Source organism: Dipodascopsis tothii, assembly GCF_038497935.1.
Source record: "Dipodascopsis tothii strain CBS 759.85 unplaced genomic scaffold V1510scaffold_33, whole genome shotgun sequence".
Taxonomy (NCBI): Eukaryota; Fungi; Ascomycota; class Lipomycetes; order Lipomycetales; family Lipomycetaceae; genus Neoaidaea; species Neoaidaea tothii.
Genome location: NW_027118017.1, coordinates 1 through 13,546, shown reverse-complemented (window position 1 = coordinate 13,546; position 13,546 = coordinate 1). Strand labels below are relative to the sequence as shown.

Below are 13,546 nucleotides of genomic sequence, written 5' to 3'. Positions count from 1 at the left end.
CCGCTGCGATCCGCTGCGATCCGCTGTGCTCGGCCTGTGCGGCTGGTCCTCCGGCCTCGATCTGGTGCGGTCGGCCAAACTCACCGCCAGACCGCCGACATCACGAAAAAAAAAAAAGTGCGGCGCACCAGAACCATCGCCTACCAAACACGGGCTTCGCACGGCATCCATCGTCCGACAGGCCCAGGCAACGCCGGACCGCTTCTGTCGATCTTTGCCCTGCCCTGTGCTGCTGCTGGGCGCGCACCGCACAATGGCTGCGCACGCAAGCGACGCCAAAGCCCTCCGCAGCCTGGACGCCCTGGCCGCCCAGTTCTGGGCGGCCGATCCGGCCGCCGCGTTCGATCCGGCTGTGGTCTCGGACGTGTACCGCACACTGGAGCACGCCGGCTTTGATTCGGCGCTGATGGGCCGGCTGGAGTACGGCCAGTACCTGGAAAGGTGCGTGAGGACGCGGGCTTGCTGACGCCAGATTTCTGTGGCCGCACTTCTCGGCGGCGAGCGCAGACGACCACGCGATCTCGATTGCGCTGATGGCGGTCGCCAAGAGCCGCGATGGCCGGCTGGATTGGGGTATGTGCGCGCCGGACGACGCTGACGGCAGGACTGTTTGGCAACAACGACGGAGCCTTTGCGGCGCTCGTCCACCGGATCCTGGAGCTCGTGCTGCAGACCGACACGCGCGCGCCGGCGGCCCCGCTACTGCTGGCGTTTGTGACGCTGGCGTTCCAGGCGCTGGACGTGGAGGCGGTGCGCAAGGAGTGCGCGCCGCTGGTGTCGATTGGCGTCTGGACGTCGCTGCACTCGGCCGACGCCCGCGAGAGCGCGCTGGCGAGCGCGCCGCACCTGCGCAAGGTCTGGCGCGGCACGAGCAAGCGGTTTGACGCTGCCCTGGCCGACGCGGGCGCCGACGCCGACCGCAAGGCCCGCCTACGGTTCGACCGCACCTGGCTGTACTCTGTCCTGCTCAAGTACGTGGGCGCGCTGGCCGGCCCGGCGGACGCGGCTGCGCTGGCGTCCGCCGAGCGGTTTGTCGAGCTGCTGGTGGCGCTCGTGTCGCAGCTGCCGACGCGCCGGTACGTCAACACGCTGGTCAAGGACATGCACGTGCTGGTCGCCGTCGAGCGCTCGCGGCTGTACGCGGCCGAGACACACGTGGTGCTGCGCGAGCTGTACGCGCTGCTGACGCACTACGTGCGGTTCCCGATCGACGACTTCTCCGGAGTGCCGCTGACCGCCGAGGAGTACACGGACGCACACTACCGGTCGCTGGCGCGGCTGCAACGGACCGCCCTCGAGCACTTTCGCGATAAGCTGCTCGTGCTGGCGCTGACCAACGCGCGCGCGCTCGGCCGCCGCGAGGACCTGCTCGAGCACCTGCAGGCGCTGAGCGCGGACGAGGTCGTGCGGTTCTGCGGCCTGCTCGGCCTGCGCACGTCCTACGAGGCGCCGGGGCCGGCGCTCGACCGCGCCGCGCTCTCGCTGGCCATCGTTCACACGTTCCAGCACTACGACACGCTCGAGCAGAAGCTCGAGAAGCTGCCCGCGCTGCCGACAGAGACGGCGCTGGCGGCGCCGGCGCTGGGAGCGCTCGACCTGGACGGCGCGCTGCCGCTGCCGCGGTTCCAGCTCCAGTACCTCTCTGTCTCGGACTTCCTCTACCGGGCGTACGCGCTCAGCCGGCTGGAGGTGTTTGCGGCGATCAAGGCGGACGTGGTCGCGGTCGCCCAGCGGCTGCGGCCGCACCAGCAGGGCTTCGAGATCGCGTTCGCCGGCACCAGCCGGCTCGCCCAGAAGATCGGCGCGCCGGCCATCCTCGAGACCGCGCCGCCCAAGGTCGGCCAGGCGTACCCGTCGCGGGTCAAGGCCGAGGTCGCGATCGACTTTGACCGGACCGCCGACGGCGTGCTGGCCGACTGGGACGCGCTGCGGCCGGACGACGTCGTGTTTCTGCTGGCGCTGGCCGCGCCGAACGAGCGCGCGGCCGGCGAGCTCGAGCGCGTGGGCATCAGGCACGTCCGCGCGGCCACGATCCTCAACGTGCTCGACCACAACGGCGCGTCCATACACCGCACTGACAAGGGCGGCAAGCGGCTGAACGGCCGCCAGGCCCGCCGGCGCCGGCTGCACGTCAGCATCGACCCGGTGGCGTTCCAGGCGGACGGCGACGCGGTCTACGAGAGCATCAACTGCGTCGTCCGGCGGCGGCCGCGCGACGCCAACTTCAAGCCGCTGCTGGACGCGCTCGCCGAGCTCGGCCAGACCGAGGTCGCCCTGCCCGACTGGTTCGTGGACGTGTTCCTGGGCTACGGCGACCCGGCCTCGGCCTCGTTCGAGAACCTGCCCAACAGGATCGAGCGGCTGAACATGAACGACACGTTTCTGGACTGGCACCACCTGACGGCCAGCTTCTCGGCCAAGGTCGTGTCCGCGGACGGCACAGACGTCAACCCGCCGTACGTGCTCGAGCGCGTGACGCGTGCGGTCGAGGACACGCCGAAGAAGAAGGGCCGCAAGGCCAAGGCGGCGGACGTGCCGACCGAGACGGTTGTGCAGGCGTCGACGTTCGTCCAGCCCAACCAGGGCCCGTACCCGACAGACGCCCGGCGATCCAACCGGCTCGCGTTCACGCCCGCGCAGGTGCGCGCGATCGAGGCCGGCACGCAGCCCGGCCTGACGCTCGTCGTCGGCCCGCCCGGGTCCGGCAAGACGGACGTGGCGGCGCAGATCGTCAGCAACATCTACCACAACTTCCCGGACCAGCGCACGGTCGTCGTCGCGCACACCGAGTACGCGCTGGACCGGCTGGTCGAGAAAATCGCGGCCCTGGACGTGGACGAGCGGCACCTGCTGCGGCTCGGCGGCCGCGGCGACTCGTACTCGCGGTACGGCCGCGTGGAAAGCCTGATGGACCGACGCAGAGGCCTCCTGGCCGAGGTCTCGCGGCTGGCCGAGTCGCTCGGCGAGTCGGGCGCGCACGGCGACTCGTGCGAGACGGCCGGCTACTTTGGCAGCATCTACGTGCGGCCGCGCACCGAGGCCTACGAGGCCGTGATCGAGACGGCAGCGGACGTGGCCGCGCTGGCGGCCGAGTTCCCGTACGCGCAGTACTTCGCCACCGCGCCGCAGCCGCTCTTCAACCCGGCCACGCACTCGCTGGACGAGGCCCGCGACATCGCCGCTGGCTGCCTGCGGCACGTCGGCCGGCTGTTTGCCGACCTGGCCGCCATCCGGCCGTTTGAGCTGCTGCGCACGGCCAAGGACCGGGCCGACTACCTGCTTGTCAAGGAGGCACGCGTGGTCGTGCTGACGGCGGCGCATGCGGCCGCCCAGCGCAAGCACATGGTCGAGCTCGGCTTTCGGTACGAAAACGTCGTCGTCGAGGAGGCCGCGCAGCTGGGCGAAGTCGAGAGCTTGGTGCCGCTGACGCTGCAGTCGACCGAGGCCACAGGCCAGAACCCGGTTGGCCGCATCGTCCTGCTCGGCGACCACGTCCAGAACACGCCGGCGGTGGCCCGGGCCGTCTTCGCCAAGGGCGCGCACATGGACCAGAGCCTGTTTGGCCGCCTGCTGCGGCTGGGCGTGCCGGCGACGACGCTGGACGCCCAGGGCCAGGCCCGGCCCGCCATCGCCGACGTCTACAGCTGGCGGTACGCCGGGCTGGCCAACCTGCCGCCGGTCGAGGCCGACGAGTTCGCGCAGGCCAACGCGGGCCTGCGCCACGAGCTCCAGTTCGTCAACGTCGACGACTACAACGGCGGCGGCGAGGCCGAGCCCAGCCCGGGCTTCTTCCAGAACCTGGGCGAGGCCGAGTACGTGGTCGCGCTGTACATGTACATGCGGCTGCTGGGCTATCCGGCCGAGACCATCACGCTGCTGGCGGCCTACGCGGGCCAGCGAGTGCTGATCGAAAACGTGCTGGCCGAGCGGTGCAAGAACAACTCGATCTTCGGCCTGCCGGGGGCCGTGGCGACCGTGGCCGAGTACCAGGGCCAGCAGAACGACTACGTGCTGGTGTCGCTTGTGCGCACGGCTGCTGTGGGCGAGCTGCGCGACCAGCGCCGGCTGACGGCGGCGCTGTCGCGGGCGCGGCTGGGGCTGTACGTGTTTGGCCGGCGGGCGCTGTTCGACGGCTGCGCGGAGGCCGTGCCGTTCCTCGAGCGGCTCGACGCCCGCCGCACGACCGACGACAAGCTTGAGCTCTACGTGGGCGAGATGTTCCCGTCGGCGCGCGTGCTGCCCGAGGAGGACGCCAGCAAGGTCGTTGTCATGGAGGGCGTGGAACACCTGGGCACGTTTGTGTACGAGATGACGCTGCGCAAGATGGAGCAGCTCGGCCGGCCGCTACCGGCGCCGGTGGACGAGCCCATGGACGACGCACCGGTGGACGACGAGGACGTGGACGTGGACGACGAGTACGGTCTGAACGACGACTATGTCGACGAGTTCCCGGACCCGGAGCAGATCGAGAACAGCGAGGCCGAGTACAAGGAGTACAAGGAGTACGCCACCGAGCTGAACAAGCGGTACACGATCCGTTAGCGCGTGTATATAGAGAATGTATGATACGCGTGTGGGAAGGCGGCTGGAGGCCGCTGGCAGAGCCGCTGCGGCGGGCGGCTGCGGCTGCGGCGGCTGCCGTGGCGGCTGCGGCTGTGGCCAGTGCCGTCGCCGGGGCGGGTGCCGTGCCGGCCGTCTGCGGCGTCCAGGGCGCCGGCGCGTCGAGCACCGGCGGCCCGGCGCCGCGCCTCGGGTGCGTTCGCCGTTGCACGAAGCAGGGTTAGGGCCGAGCGTTGCGGGCTGGCGCCGAAAAAAAATTTAAGAAAAAAATTGAGAAAAAAAACAGGAATCAAGCACCATCCCCAAACAGCGTCAGCGCAGGCCCAGGCTCTGCGAATCGTTGAAAGGTTATCGAAAGCAGGTCCCGCAGTCAAGGACTGTTTGTGAGATCGCACGGGCACGGCCGTCAGCGTACAGCAGACGAAATGAGCAGAGGACGTGGAGGATTCAGCCGGGGCGGCGGCGGCTTCAGAGGTGAGCAAGAGCGGCAATGGACGGCGGCGGGCGGCAGGGCGGACGGTGGCGCTCTGCGCAGCGCCCTGGCTGCCGGCGGCCGGCCAACGTGCGCGCGCGGCGTCTCTGCAGACCAGGACTGACCGATCAGGCGGCCGCACCGGCCCTTCGGCCCCCATGGGCCCCCCCGACAGCGTCCTGGGTAAGTGCCGGCGCTGGCAGCACTAACAGGCAGAGATGGGATCGTTCCTGCACGCGTGTGAGGGCGAGATCGTCTGCCAGTCCATCAACACCAAGATCCCGTACTTCAACGCGCCGATCTACCTCGAGAACAAGACCCAGATCGGCAAGGTCGACGAGATCCTGGGCCCGATCAACGAGGTGTACTTCACGGTCAAGCCGCAGGAGGGCATCCTGGCGACGTCCTTCAAGGTCGGCGACAAGTTCTACATCGCGCCCGACAAGCTGCTGCCGCTGGACCGCTTCCTGCCCAAGCCCAAGGCGCCGCCGGGACCGAAGATCAAGAGACGCGGCGGCGCGGCGCCCGGCGGCCGCGGCGGCTTTGGTGGCCGCGGCGGCTTTGGCGGCCGCGGCGGCAGCTTTGGGGGCGCGCGAGGCGGCGGCTTCGGCGGTGCGCGTGGCGGTGCGCGTGGCGGCTTCGGCGGTGCGCGTGGCGGTGCGCGCGGCGGCTTCGGCGGCGGCCGCGGCGGCTCCCGCGGCGGCTTCGGCTCGCCCCGCGGCAGCTTTGGCGGCGCCCGCGGCGGCTCGCGCGGCAGCTACGGCGCGCCCCGCGGACGCTACTAGGCCGCGACGACACAGCATCTTTGCGACTCCGCAGAAAAAGTCTTGGTCTTGGTTTGATTTCTCGTTTTTGGGCACAGTAGTATTATAATAGTTGCGTTTGAGTTAAAAGTTACACTGCGACTGGCGGACCAGCTGGCGAGACCGGATAGTATGTATGTACTGTAAATATAGCGAGCAATCAGTGAGCACCGGCTGCCTGCGAGGGAAATGCAATGGACTCGCGCAGCCGGCGGCGCGAGAAGTACTTTTTGATCTCGAACCGCCACCACCAGGCCTCCTTCTCGTCGAGGTCGCGCAGGATGTCGTCCGGCGAGAGCGGCGCGTCGGTGATGTCCTCGACGTGGACGGCCGGGAGCGTCTTGACGAGCTCGGGCGGGTCCGAGAGCGAGAGATCGGCCAGGGAGAGGTCCGAGAGCGAGACGTCGGCGGGACGCAGGGCGGGCGTGGCGTGTGGCACGGGCGCGGGCACGGCGTGTGGCGCGGGCGCGGGCGCGGCGTGCGGCTTGCGCGGCTCGCGCCCCGCACTCTCGCGCGCGCGTCGCCGCCCATCAAACAGCGCCGCGTCCCGCTCGTCGATGCCGACAAAGAACACGGTCTGCCGCCGGGGCATGGGCCGCCGCCGGCACACGTCCGGCGGTGGCGTCGCCACCGGCGTCACCGTCACAGAGGGAGGAAGCGCGATCATTGGCGGAGCAGCCGGCGGCCGGCGCCTTTTATCGGTGCGGACGCGGGGAAGCGCCGCGTTGCACTCGCCGGAAGGGTGCGGCTCGGACAGATCGGGCTGCCACGCGGTCCACCGATCAGGTTGAACGCCTACAGCTCGAGCGCAGGCGCCGCCCCAGTTTAAATGCTTGCACCGCACGGCCCGCACGGCGCGCGGGCCGCGCCGTGCCGGCACACCGGGGGTCGGGCTAATTGCGGTTGTCTACCACTACGGTCGTAGCAATAGCCCGCGCCGGAACAGCGGTCCACCGCGGAGAGATCAGGCCGCACTGCGTCGCCGCCGCGTGCTCGCTCGCCTGCGAACGTGGCCGCGTGGCGGCTCGCTCGGCGAGCTGCCGGGCACAGAATCTGGGGTAGGCGTGGTGCGGCCGTGAGGTGACACTGGTGTGACAGCCGAGTGCGTGGGCGTTCGGCTGCCAGGTAGGGGGCCTCAGGAGCCGATCCGTGACGGCGTGATTTCGACGACCCCAGGCCGTCGTTGTCGTCGGTTGGGAGTGTGGCCGAGTGGTCTAAGGCGCCCGCTTCAGGCTAGAGCTTGAATTGCTGGTCTCGCAAGAGGCGTGAGTTCGAACCTCACCGCTCTCATTTTTGGCACGTGACCGCGACGATCAGTGCTGATCCTAGCCCGCGGTCGGCGCTGCGCCGGCGCTGGGTCGACGGCGCCCGAGACGGTGGCCGGCCGCCGATCGGCACCGCCTGGCCGAGTGTGACCGCTGCGTGCGGCATGCGGCTGCGTGGCGGACTGCGCTCGGACTGCAGGGTCTGGGGTCACGGCCGGACGATGGGCCGGCGGCGAAGCGCCGCCGCTGGCGGCAGCGATGTGCGCAGGCGCGGCGCGGACGCTAAACCACGTCCAGGAGGGGCGCGGCAGCGGCCGCAGGCTGGGCAGGGCCGGGGCAGTCCTATGGGCACGCGACCCGGAGTGATGGACACTGTGGGTAGCATCTGGCGGATTGACGCTAGCCGAGACCGGGCGCTCCGGCGGCGTGGGGGGCTGCTGTGACCCGGCCGTGGCAGACCGGGTCGCGCCGGGTCTGCCGCGACGGGTCGCGTCACGGCCGGGTCGGATCTAGATGGATAGGGCGGGTCGGATCACGCCCACCGGCCACCGCCGCGCGGACCTGGTCCCTGGCCATCTGGCCGCAGCCGCCACCGCCACAGGCGCCAGCCCGTTGTAATTCGCGCATGCGCGCTACTGCACGCGACTGTACGCTACTGCACCCCTTGAGACCGAGGCGCCAGGGGCTCCGCTGGACCGCTGCCGCGGATCGGCGCAGTCACGGAACCCTAGGACGGCTAGGGCGAGGCGAGGGTTACCCGGGGCGCGGCTCGCGCCAAGCTGTCAGCGGCAGCCGCTAACGCGGCACCGCCACGCCCCCTGGCCTCCTGGCCGGGCGGGGCGGCGCGCAGCGCCACAAATGTGGCAGTGCGTCGCAGTTACCCGGGAACTAAATTTAGCAGTTACCCGCCCTGCAGCTCCGCCGCCGCCGCGTCCGGCGATTGAAGACCGCTCCTGCCGTCCTCTGCCCGAGCCCGAGGACTTTGCCGACCGTCTATACTGAGCACGTCGACGCTACCGCTGCGTCCGGGAACTCTCAAAGCAAGGACCAACCCGCCGGGAACTTCGCCAGGATGCGATCTGCCGGCCTTGGCTGGCTTGGCCCTCTCGGCCTCGCGCTCCTGACGCTTGGCCGAGCCGTGGCGGCCATCGAAATCGACACCTCGTCGCAGGACAGCATCAAGCACGCCTCGTGGGTGTTTGCGCACGGTCTGATGTCGTACTACAACGGCAACCAGACCGGCCAGACCGTCGGCATGTTTGTCGACGGCTACTACTGGTGGGAATCGGGCGCCGCCTGGGGCTCGATGCTCGACTACTGGTACTACACCGGGGACGAGACGTACAACGACATCATCACGGCGGCGCTGCTGCACCAGGCCGGCTCGGACAAAAACTACATGCCCTCGAACCAGACGACGACGGAGGGCAACGACGACCAGGCGTTCTGGGGCTTCACCGTGATGGCCGCGGCCGAGCGCAACTTCACCAACCCCCCTGACGACGACGCGCAGTGGCTCGAGCTCTCCCAGGGTGTGTTCAACTCGATGGCCGCGCGCTGGGACACACAGTACTGCGGCGGCGGTCTGCGCTGGCAGATCTTCCAGTTCAACAACGGCTACGACTACAAGAACACTGTCTCGAACGCAGGCCTGTTCATGATGGCCGCGCGGCTGGCGCGGTACACGTCGAACGACACCTACTACGACTGGGCCGTGCGTGTGTGGGACTGGGTGGCCGACGTGGGCTTCATGAACCCCGACTACTACTACTTCTACGACGGCGCGTACATCTCGACCAACTGCACGACAATCAACAACCTGCAGTGGACGTACAACGCGGGCCTGTTCCTGGCGAGCTCGGCGTACCTTTACAACTACACGGCCACCCTGGGCAACACGACGGACGCGACCATGTGGGCGAACCGCACGCAGAACATTCTGGACAACATCGGCATCTTCTTCAAGAGCGGCATCATGTACGAGGTCGCGTGCGAGACCGGCGACAAGTGCAACACGGACGAGCGGTCGTTCAAGGCGTACCTGGCGCGATTCATGGGCCTGACGGCGCAGCTGGCGCCGTTCACGTACGACACGATCTACAACTACCTGCTGACGACGTCGCCGGGCATTGCGTCGTCGTGCACGGGCGGCTCCGACAACGTGACGTGCGGTGCGACGTGGATCACCGGCGAGTGGGACAGCACGTGGGGCCTGGGCCAGCAGATGTGCGCGCTCGAGGCGACGCAAAACCTGCTGGTGGGCAGCGTGGCCGCGCCGTACACGTCGACGACGGGCGGCTCGAGCAAGGGCGACGCGTCGGCGGGCACGTCGGGCGACGACGACGAGGAAGACTCGAACAAGACGACCGTGGGCGACCGCGTGGGCGCGGGCTTCTTGACGTCGATTGTGCTGTTTATCCTGCTGGGCGCAGCGTGGTGGATTGTGGTCTAGTTTTGTATAGTAAGCGTTTACATCATTCCGCGCGGCTGCGCGCACGTGACCGCAGGCGCGATCGCCGCTCTCACGTGACACGCCGCTCTTATTCCCCCGCCGCGCCACGTGACGGCTCAACCATGAACCGCGGACCGATCATTCTCACCATCGAGGAGGCTGAGTTCCTCCTGGACCAGCTCGTACGTGCGTGCCGAGCCCGCTGACCGCAGCCGCCGCCGACGCCGGACGCGTCCCCGCTCGCGAAGAAGATGCGCCAGCGTCTGCAGGACTTTCTGACGGACGTCCGGAAGAACGCCGAGGGCGTGGCCAAGTAGCCGCTCTCGCGGCCGGGGCCGCTGCCGCGGACGCGGTCTGCGGCAGGCGGCGTACGGTCCTGCGGCAGGCGTGCGTGCGCCTCCGGAGGGCGCCCGAGCCGGCGGACCGTGAGCCGCACCGTGTGCGGCTTATAGCCGCTCCCGGCGGCTATCAGCCGCACGTCGCGCGGCTCGCCTCCGGCCCAGCCCTAGGCTCAAAACATGCGAATTCAATGTAGCTACATCAAAACTCCGGCCGTGCCGGGTATTTAACAAGGAACGCCGTCCCAAAAAGTCCTCCAAAAGTGCTGTATCGTAATCAAAAAGGCTAGGCCGGCACGCCGACGTCCTCCCACGCGTAGCCCGGCGGCGGCGAGACGTCCTCGTCCGGCGGCGGCGTGAACGAAATGACCTCCATGTGGGTGCGGTTCATGCGCGAGGCCAGGACGACCACCTTCTCGTCCTCAAAGGCCACGCGCCACACGGCGTCGTACTCGGTCGCCAGGTCGCGGATGTGCTGGCCGGTGGCCACGTCCCAGACCTTGACCCGGCCGTCGTTGCCGCCGGTGACGATGCGGCGCGAGTCGAACTGGAGCGACGTGACCGAGTTGTCGTGGGCGGCCAGCCGGTGCACGCACAGCATAGTGCGCAGGTCCCACACGCGCACGGAGCCGTCCGAGCCGCCGGTGACGAGCCGCGAGCCGTACATCTGGAGCTGGCCGACCAGAGACGTGTGGCCCTGCAGCACGGCCAGGCACTGGCCGGTCGCGGCCGACCACACGCGCACGGAGGTGTCGAGCGAGCCCGTGGCGATGCGCGTGCCGTCAAAGGCCAGCGCGTAGATCTGCGAGAAGTGCCCGGTGAGCGTGTGCAGGAGCTCGCCGCGGGACACGGACCAGACCTTGGCCGTGGTGTCGTACGAGCCCGAGACGCAGATGTCGCCCTCGACCTCGAGGCAGCGCACCGAGGCCTGGTGGCCGGCCAGCACGTGCCGGCACTCGCCGGTCTCGATGTCCCACACGCGCAGCGAGGCGTCGCGCGAGCCCGAGACGGCCGTGGTCGCGTCCGACATCTTCAGGCAGCGCACGGTCGACGTGTGGCCGCGCAGCACCCGGCGGCAGCGGCCGGAGCGCAGGTCCCAGACGCGCACGTCGCGGTCGCAGCCGCCCGAGACGAGCACGTCGCCCCAGACCATGATCGCCCACACGCCCATGACGTGGCCCGTGAGCGTGTGCAGCAGCCGGCCGGCGGCCGAGAAGACGTGGATGCGCGAGTTGTCGAGCGCGACGACGATGTAGCGGTCCGTGAGGTGCAGGCACGTCACGACGCCCTGGTCGGTCGTGATGTGGCGCGCGGCCAGCTTGCCGCCGGTCATCCACGCCGTGTCGACCTTGTAGCGCTGCTTGAAGTGCGAGCGGTAGGTCGTCGGCTGCGCGCGCGCCAGCGCCACCGGCATGTACGTCGACTCCATGAGCGAGTCGGCCGGGGACGGCGCGGGCTCGGCCTCGTCGGCGTCCGCGGACGGCGGCCGGTCGGCCAGCGCCGACAGCGACAGCCGCCGGTACTGGTGCTTCTCGCACAGGCTCTTCCACGTGATGTCGTCCGCCAGCACGCAGTACCACAGCGTCGACACCTGGGACGCCCGCGCGAGCGTGCGGGGGTCGTCGACGTGCGAGAGCACCCGCAGGCACAGCTCGTGCGGAAGCACCCGGAAGGGGTCCTTCTTGAGCCGCGGCGACACGTAGCCCATCACCCAGCCCAGCGTGCGCGTCTCGCACAGCCCCAGCAGCTGGCCGAGCACCTGCTCGCGCTCGCCCGCGCTCAGCCGCCCGAACGCGGCCACCAGGCCGTCCATCGGGCCGTCGCCGTCGTCGCCACCCCGCGGCAACCCCAGCTGCCCCAGCGCGCCGGCCAGGCCGTCGCCCACGCCGTCCGCGCACGCCGGCGCTCCGCCCGGCTCGTCGTCGCCCCCGCCGAGCCGCCCGCGGCAGAACTGGACCGTCATCGGCGACGGCGAGGGCGCCGGTGTCGGCGGCGAATGGCTTCCGCTGAACATTGTCCGATCTCCTGCTGGCGTGGCGCCTGCTCGTGCGTGTGTGCCTGGTCCCCGTCAGCGCCCGGCCGTCTGGCGGCCGCGGCCGCGCCCGTACTTACAGCGCCGTCGTGATGCTGGATGCTGCTTGCTCGGCTCAGATTTTCCGTCGTTGTCTGGGTAATCGCCGCGGGGTTACCCGGAACATCGCCAACTCCCAAACGGCCGTCGCCGTTCCGACGCGCCCCAGGCCGCATCGTGGCCATCCGCAGATCCGCGCCCACCAACGAACATGTCCGAGGAAGAGTCGCCGCTGCTGCCGCGGCCGCTGCTGGGCCGGCCGCACCCGACCGCGATCCCGCCGACGCTGGGGCCGCCGAAGCAGGGCCCCCAGCGGACGTCGAAGGTGTCGCAGAAGCTCAAGCTGCTGCCGGATCAGTACCCGGGCGGCCGCGCGGACGGGCCGCGCGTGTCGGGCTTCCACTCGCCGGCGGACGCGCGGCTGGTGGTGGCCGAGCCGGGCGGCCGCCGCGACGGCGAGCGCCTGGGCAAGCAGGACCGCGCGGTGCTGCCGCGGGTGACGGCCTACTGCACGGCCAGCAGCTACCGGATCAAGGAGCTGGCGCGGTACATCGCGGCGCGCAAGAGCCGGTCGACCGACCCGGTGCTCTACGACGAGTGCCTGTACAGCGTGTACTCGTACCGGGCGCCGGACGAGGGCGCGGCCGAGCCGGAGCCGGAGAACCGCCGGCCGGCGCACGAGCAGGAGCTGGTCCGGGTCGATCCGGACGGGACCGAGCTGCGGCTCGTGGTCTCGTCGCTGTCCGAGGTCTTTGTGTTCGAGTACGGCGTCGTGGTGCTCTGGGGCTTCTCCGAGCAGGAGGAGCACCGGTTCCTGCGCGAGCTGCCGCGGTTCGAGATCGAAAAACTGGCCGGGGTCGACGTCCAGATCGAGGAGTTCAACTACTACGTGACGCGCCAGGGCCAGGCGCGCATCCACAACGACTTCATCGCCCTGCGCGAGGGCACCGCCGGCCACAAGGTCAAGCTGTCCATCTCGCACGCCATCGCCCAGAGCGTCAAGATCTCGCTGTTCGAGGAGCTCGTGGACCACACCATCGAGGTCACCCAGGACATCCCGCAGGAGATCGCCATGACCGGCAAGGTGCAGATGTCGCGCAAGAAGATCATGATGTCCATCGGCGAGCTCTTCATCCTGCGCATCAACATCAACCTGCACGGCTCGATCCTGGACTCGCCGGAGCTCATGTGGGCCGAGCCGCAGCTGGAGCCCGTGTACCAGGCGTCGCGGAGCTACCTGGAGATCAACCAGCGCGTGTCGCTGCTCAACCAGCGGCTCGAGGTCATCTCGGACCTGCTGCAGATGCTCAAGGAGCAGCTGGGCCACGCACACGAGGAGTACCTCGAGTTCGTGGTCATTGTGCTGATCGCGGTCGAGGTGCTCGTGGCGTTCATCAACATTGTGGTGGACTTCCTGGCGCAGGGCGGCGAGTGACGGCGGGGCCGCGCGCGGGCGCGCGCCGCACGGCGTGGGGGGGGGGGGGCCCCCCCCCGGGGGGGGGCCCCCCCCCCCCCCCCCGCGGGCGGCGCCCCCCCCCGCCCCCCGGCCGCCGCCCCCCCCCCCCCCCCCAAGCGAGCCCAGAAC

The 13,546-nt window shown here is 69.7% G+C and overlaps 7 protein-coding genes and 1 non-coding gene across 8 annotated transcripts; 7 read left to right on the top strand and 1 right to left on the bottom strand.

Moving 5' to 3' along the window:
* The first annotated feature begins 117 nt into the window (after positions 1-117).
* On the top strand, positions 118-4,616 carry V1510DRAFT_431753 (P-loop containing nucleoside triphosphate hydrolase protein). Its single transcript, XM_066935447.1, has 3 exons — positions 118-441; positions 473-573; positions 605-4,616. The coding sequence occupies exons 1-3, from the start codon at positions 254-256 to the stop codon at positions 4,540-4,542; spliced, it is 4,227 nt and encodes a 1,408-aa protein (XP_066787153.1). The 5' UTR covers positions 118-253; the 3' UTR covers positions 4,543-4,616.
* Positions 4,617-4,850: 234 nt separating this feature from the next.
* On the top strand, positions 4,851-6,271 carry V1510DRAFT_431752 (Gar1-domain-containing protein). Its single transcript, XM_066935446.1, has 3 exons — positions 4,851-5,034; positions 5,165-5,215; positions 5,249-6,271. The coding sequence occupies exons 1-3, from the start codon at positions 4,986-4,988 to the stop codon at positions 5,815-5,817; spliced, it is 669 nt and encodes a 222-aa protein (XP_066787152.1). The 5' UTR covers positions 4,851-4,985; the 3' UTR covers positions 5,818-6,271.
* Positions 5,713-7,002, top strand: V1510DRAFT_243754 (uncharacterized protein). Its single transcript, XM_066930547.1, has one exon. The coding sequence runs from the start codon at positions 5,972-5,974 to the stop codon at positions 6,662-6,664; it is 693 nt and encodes a 230-aa protein (XP_066787151.1). The 5' UTR covers positions 5,713-5,971; the 3' UTR covers positions 6,665-7,002.
* Positions 7,003-7,030: 28 nt separating this feature from the next.
* On the top strand, positions 7,031-7,125 carry V1510DRAFT_t234. The gene has a single exon. It is a non-coding gene; the product is annotated as a tRNA-Leu (tRNA).
* Positions 7,126-8,075: 950 nt separating this feature from the next.
* V1510DRAFT_421864 (glycoside hydrolase) lies at positions 8,076-9,584 on the top strand. Its single transcript, XM_066934694.1, has one exon. The coding sequence runs from the start codon at positions 8,173-8,175 to the stop codon at positions 9,550-9,552; it is 1,380 nt and encodes a 459-aa protein (XP_066787150.1). The 5' UTR covers positions 8,076-8,172; the 3' UTR covers positions 9,553-9,584.
* Positions 9,585-10,302, top strand: V1510DRAFT_421863 (uncharacterized protein). The gene is made up of 2 exons (XM_066934693.1): positions 9,585-9,734; positions 9,765-10,302. Exons 1-2 carry the CDS (start codon positions 9,675-9,677, stop codon positions 9,867-9,869), a joined length of 165 nt encoding a protein of 54 aa, XP_066787149.1. The 5' UTR covers positions 9,585-9,674; the 3' UTR covers positions 9,870-10,302.
* V1510DRAFT_421861 (WD40-repeat-containing domain protein) lies at positions 10,059-12,061 on the bottom strand. Its single transcript, XM_066934692.1, has one exon. The coding sequence runs from the start codon at positions 11,902-11,904 to the stop codon at positions 10,177-10,179; it is 1,728 nt and encodes a 575-aa protein (XP_066787148.1). The 5' UTR covers positions 11,905-12,061; the 3' UTR covers positions 10,059-10,176.
* A 69-nt stretch (positions 12,062-12,130) lies between these two features.
* V1510DRAFT_421860 (uncharacterized protein) lies at positions 12,131-13,412 on the top strand. The gene has a single exon (XM_066934691.1). It carries the CDS (start codon positions 12,173-12,175, stop codon positions 13,394-13,396), a length of 1,224 nt encoding a protein of 407 aa, XP_066787147.1. The 5' UTR covers positions 12,131-12,172; the 3' UTR covers positions 13,397-13,412.
* Positions 13,413-13,546: the final 134 nt, after the last annotated feature.

What these genes read in the sequence shown, in the direction of transcription:
- V1510DRAFT_431753 (XM_066935447.1), top strand. Translation starts at nt 254, where the DNA reads ATGGCTGCGCACGCAAGCGACGCCAAAGCCCTCCGCAGCCTGGACGCC. An exon ending in TACGGCCAGTACCTGGAAAG is followed by an intron (nt 442 to 472) that starts GTGCGTGAGGAC and finishes TGCTGACGCCAG; the next exon opens with ATTTCTGTGGCCGCACTTCT. An exon ending in CGATGGCCGGCTGGATTGGG is followed by an intron (nt 574 to 604) that starts GTATGTGCGCGC and finishes CGCTGACGGCAG; the next exon opens with GACTGTTTGGCAACAACGAC.
- V1510DRAFT_431752 (XM_066935446.1), top strand. Translation starts at nt 4,986, where the DNA reads ATGAGCAGAGGACGTGGAGGATTCAGCCGGGGCGGCGGCGGCTTCAGA. An exon ending in GGGCGGCGGCGGCTTCAGAG is followed by an intron (nt 5,035 to 5,164) that starts GTGAGCAAGAGC and finishes CTGACCGATCAG; the next exon opens with GCGGCCGCACCGGCCCTTCG. An exon ending in CCCCCCCGACAGCGTCCTGG is followed by an intron (nt 5,216 to 5,248) that starts GTAAGTGCCGGC and finishes ACTAACAGGCAG; the next exon opens with AGATGGGATCGTTCCTGCAC.
- V1510DRAFT_243754 (XM_066930547.1), top strand. Translation starts at nt 5,972, where the DNA reads ATGTACTGTAAATATAGCGAGCAATCAGTGAGCACCGGCTGCCTGCGA.
- V1510DRAFT_421864 (XM_066934694.1), top strand. Translation starts at nt 8,173, where the DNA reads ATGCGATCTGCCGGCCTTGGCTGGCTTGGCCCTCTCGGCCTCGCGCTC.
- V1510DRAFT_421863 (XM_066934693.1), top strand. Translation starts at nt 9,675, where the DNA reads ATGAACCGCGGACCGATCATTCTCACCATCGAGGAGGCTGAGTTCCTC. An exon ending in AGTTCCTCCTGGACCAGCTC is followed by an intron (nt 9,735 to 9,764) that starts GTACGTGCGTGC and finishes CGCTGACCGCAG; the next exon opens with CCGCCGCCGACGCCGGACGC.
- V1510DRAFT_421861 (XM_066934692.1), bottom strand. Translation starts at nt 11,904, where the DNA reads ATGTTCAGCGGAAGCCATTCGCCGCCGACACCGGCGCCCTCGCCGTCG.
- V1510DRAFT_421860 (XM_066934691.1), top strand. Translation starts at nt 12,173, where the DNA reads ATGTCCGAGGAAGAGTCGCCGCTGCTGCCGCGGCCGCTGCTGGGCCGG.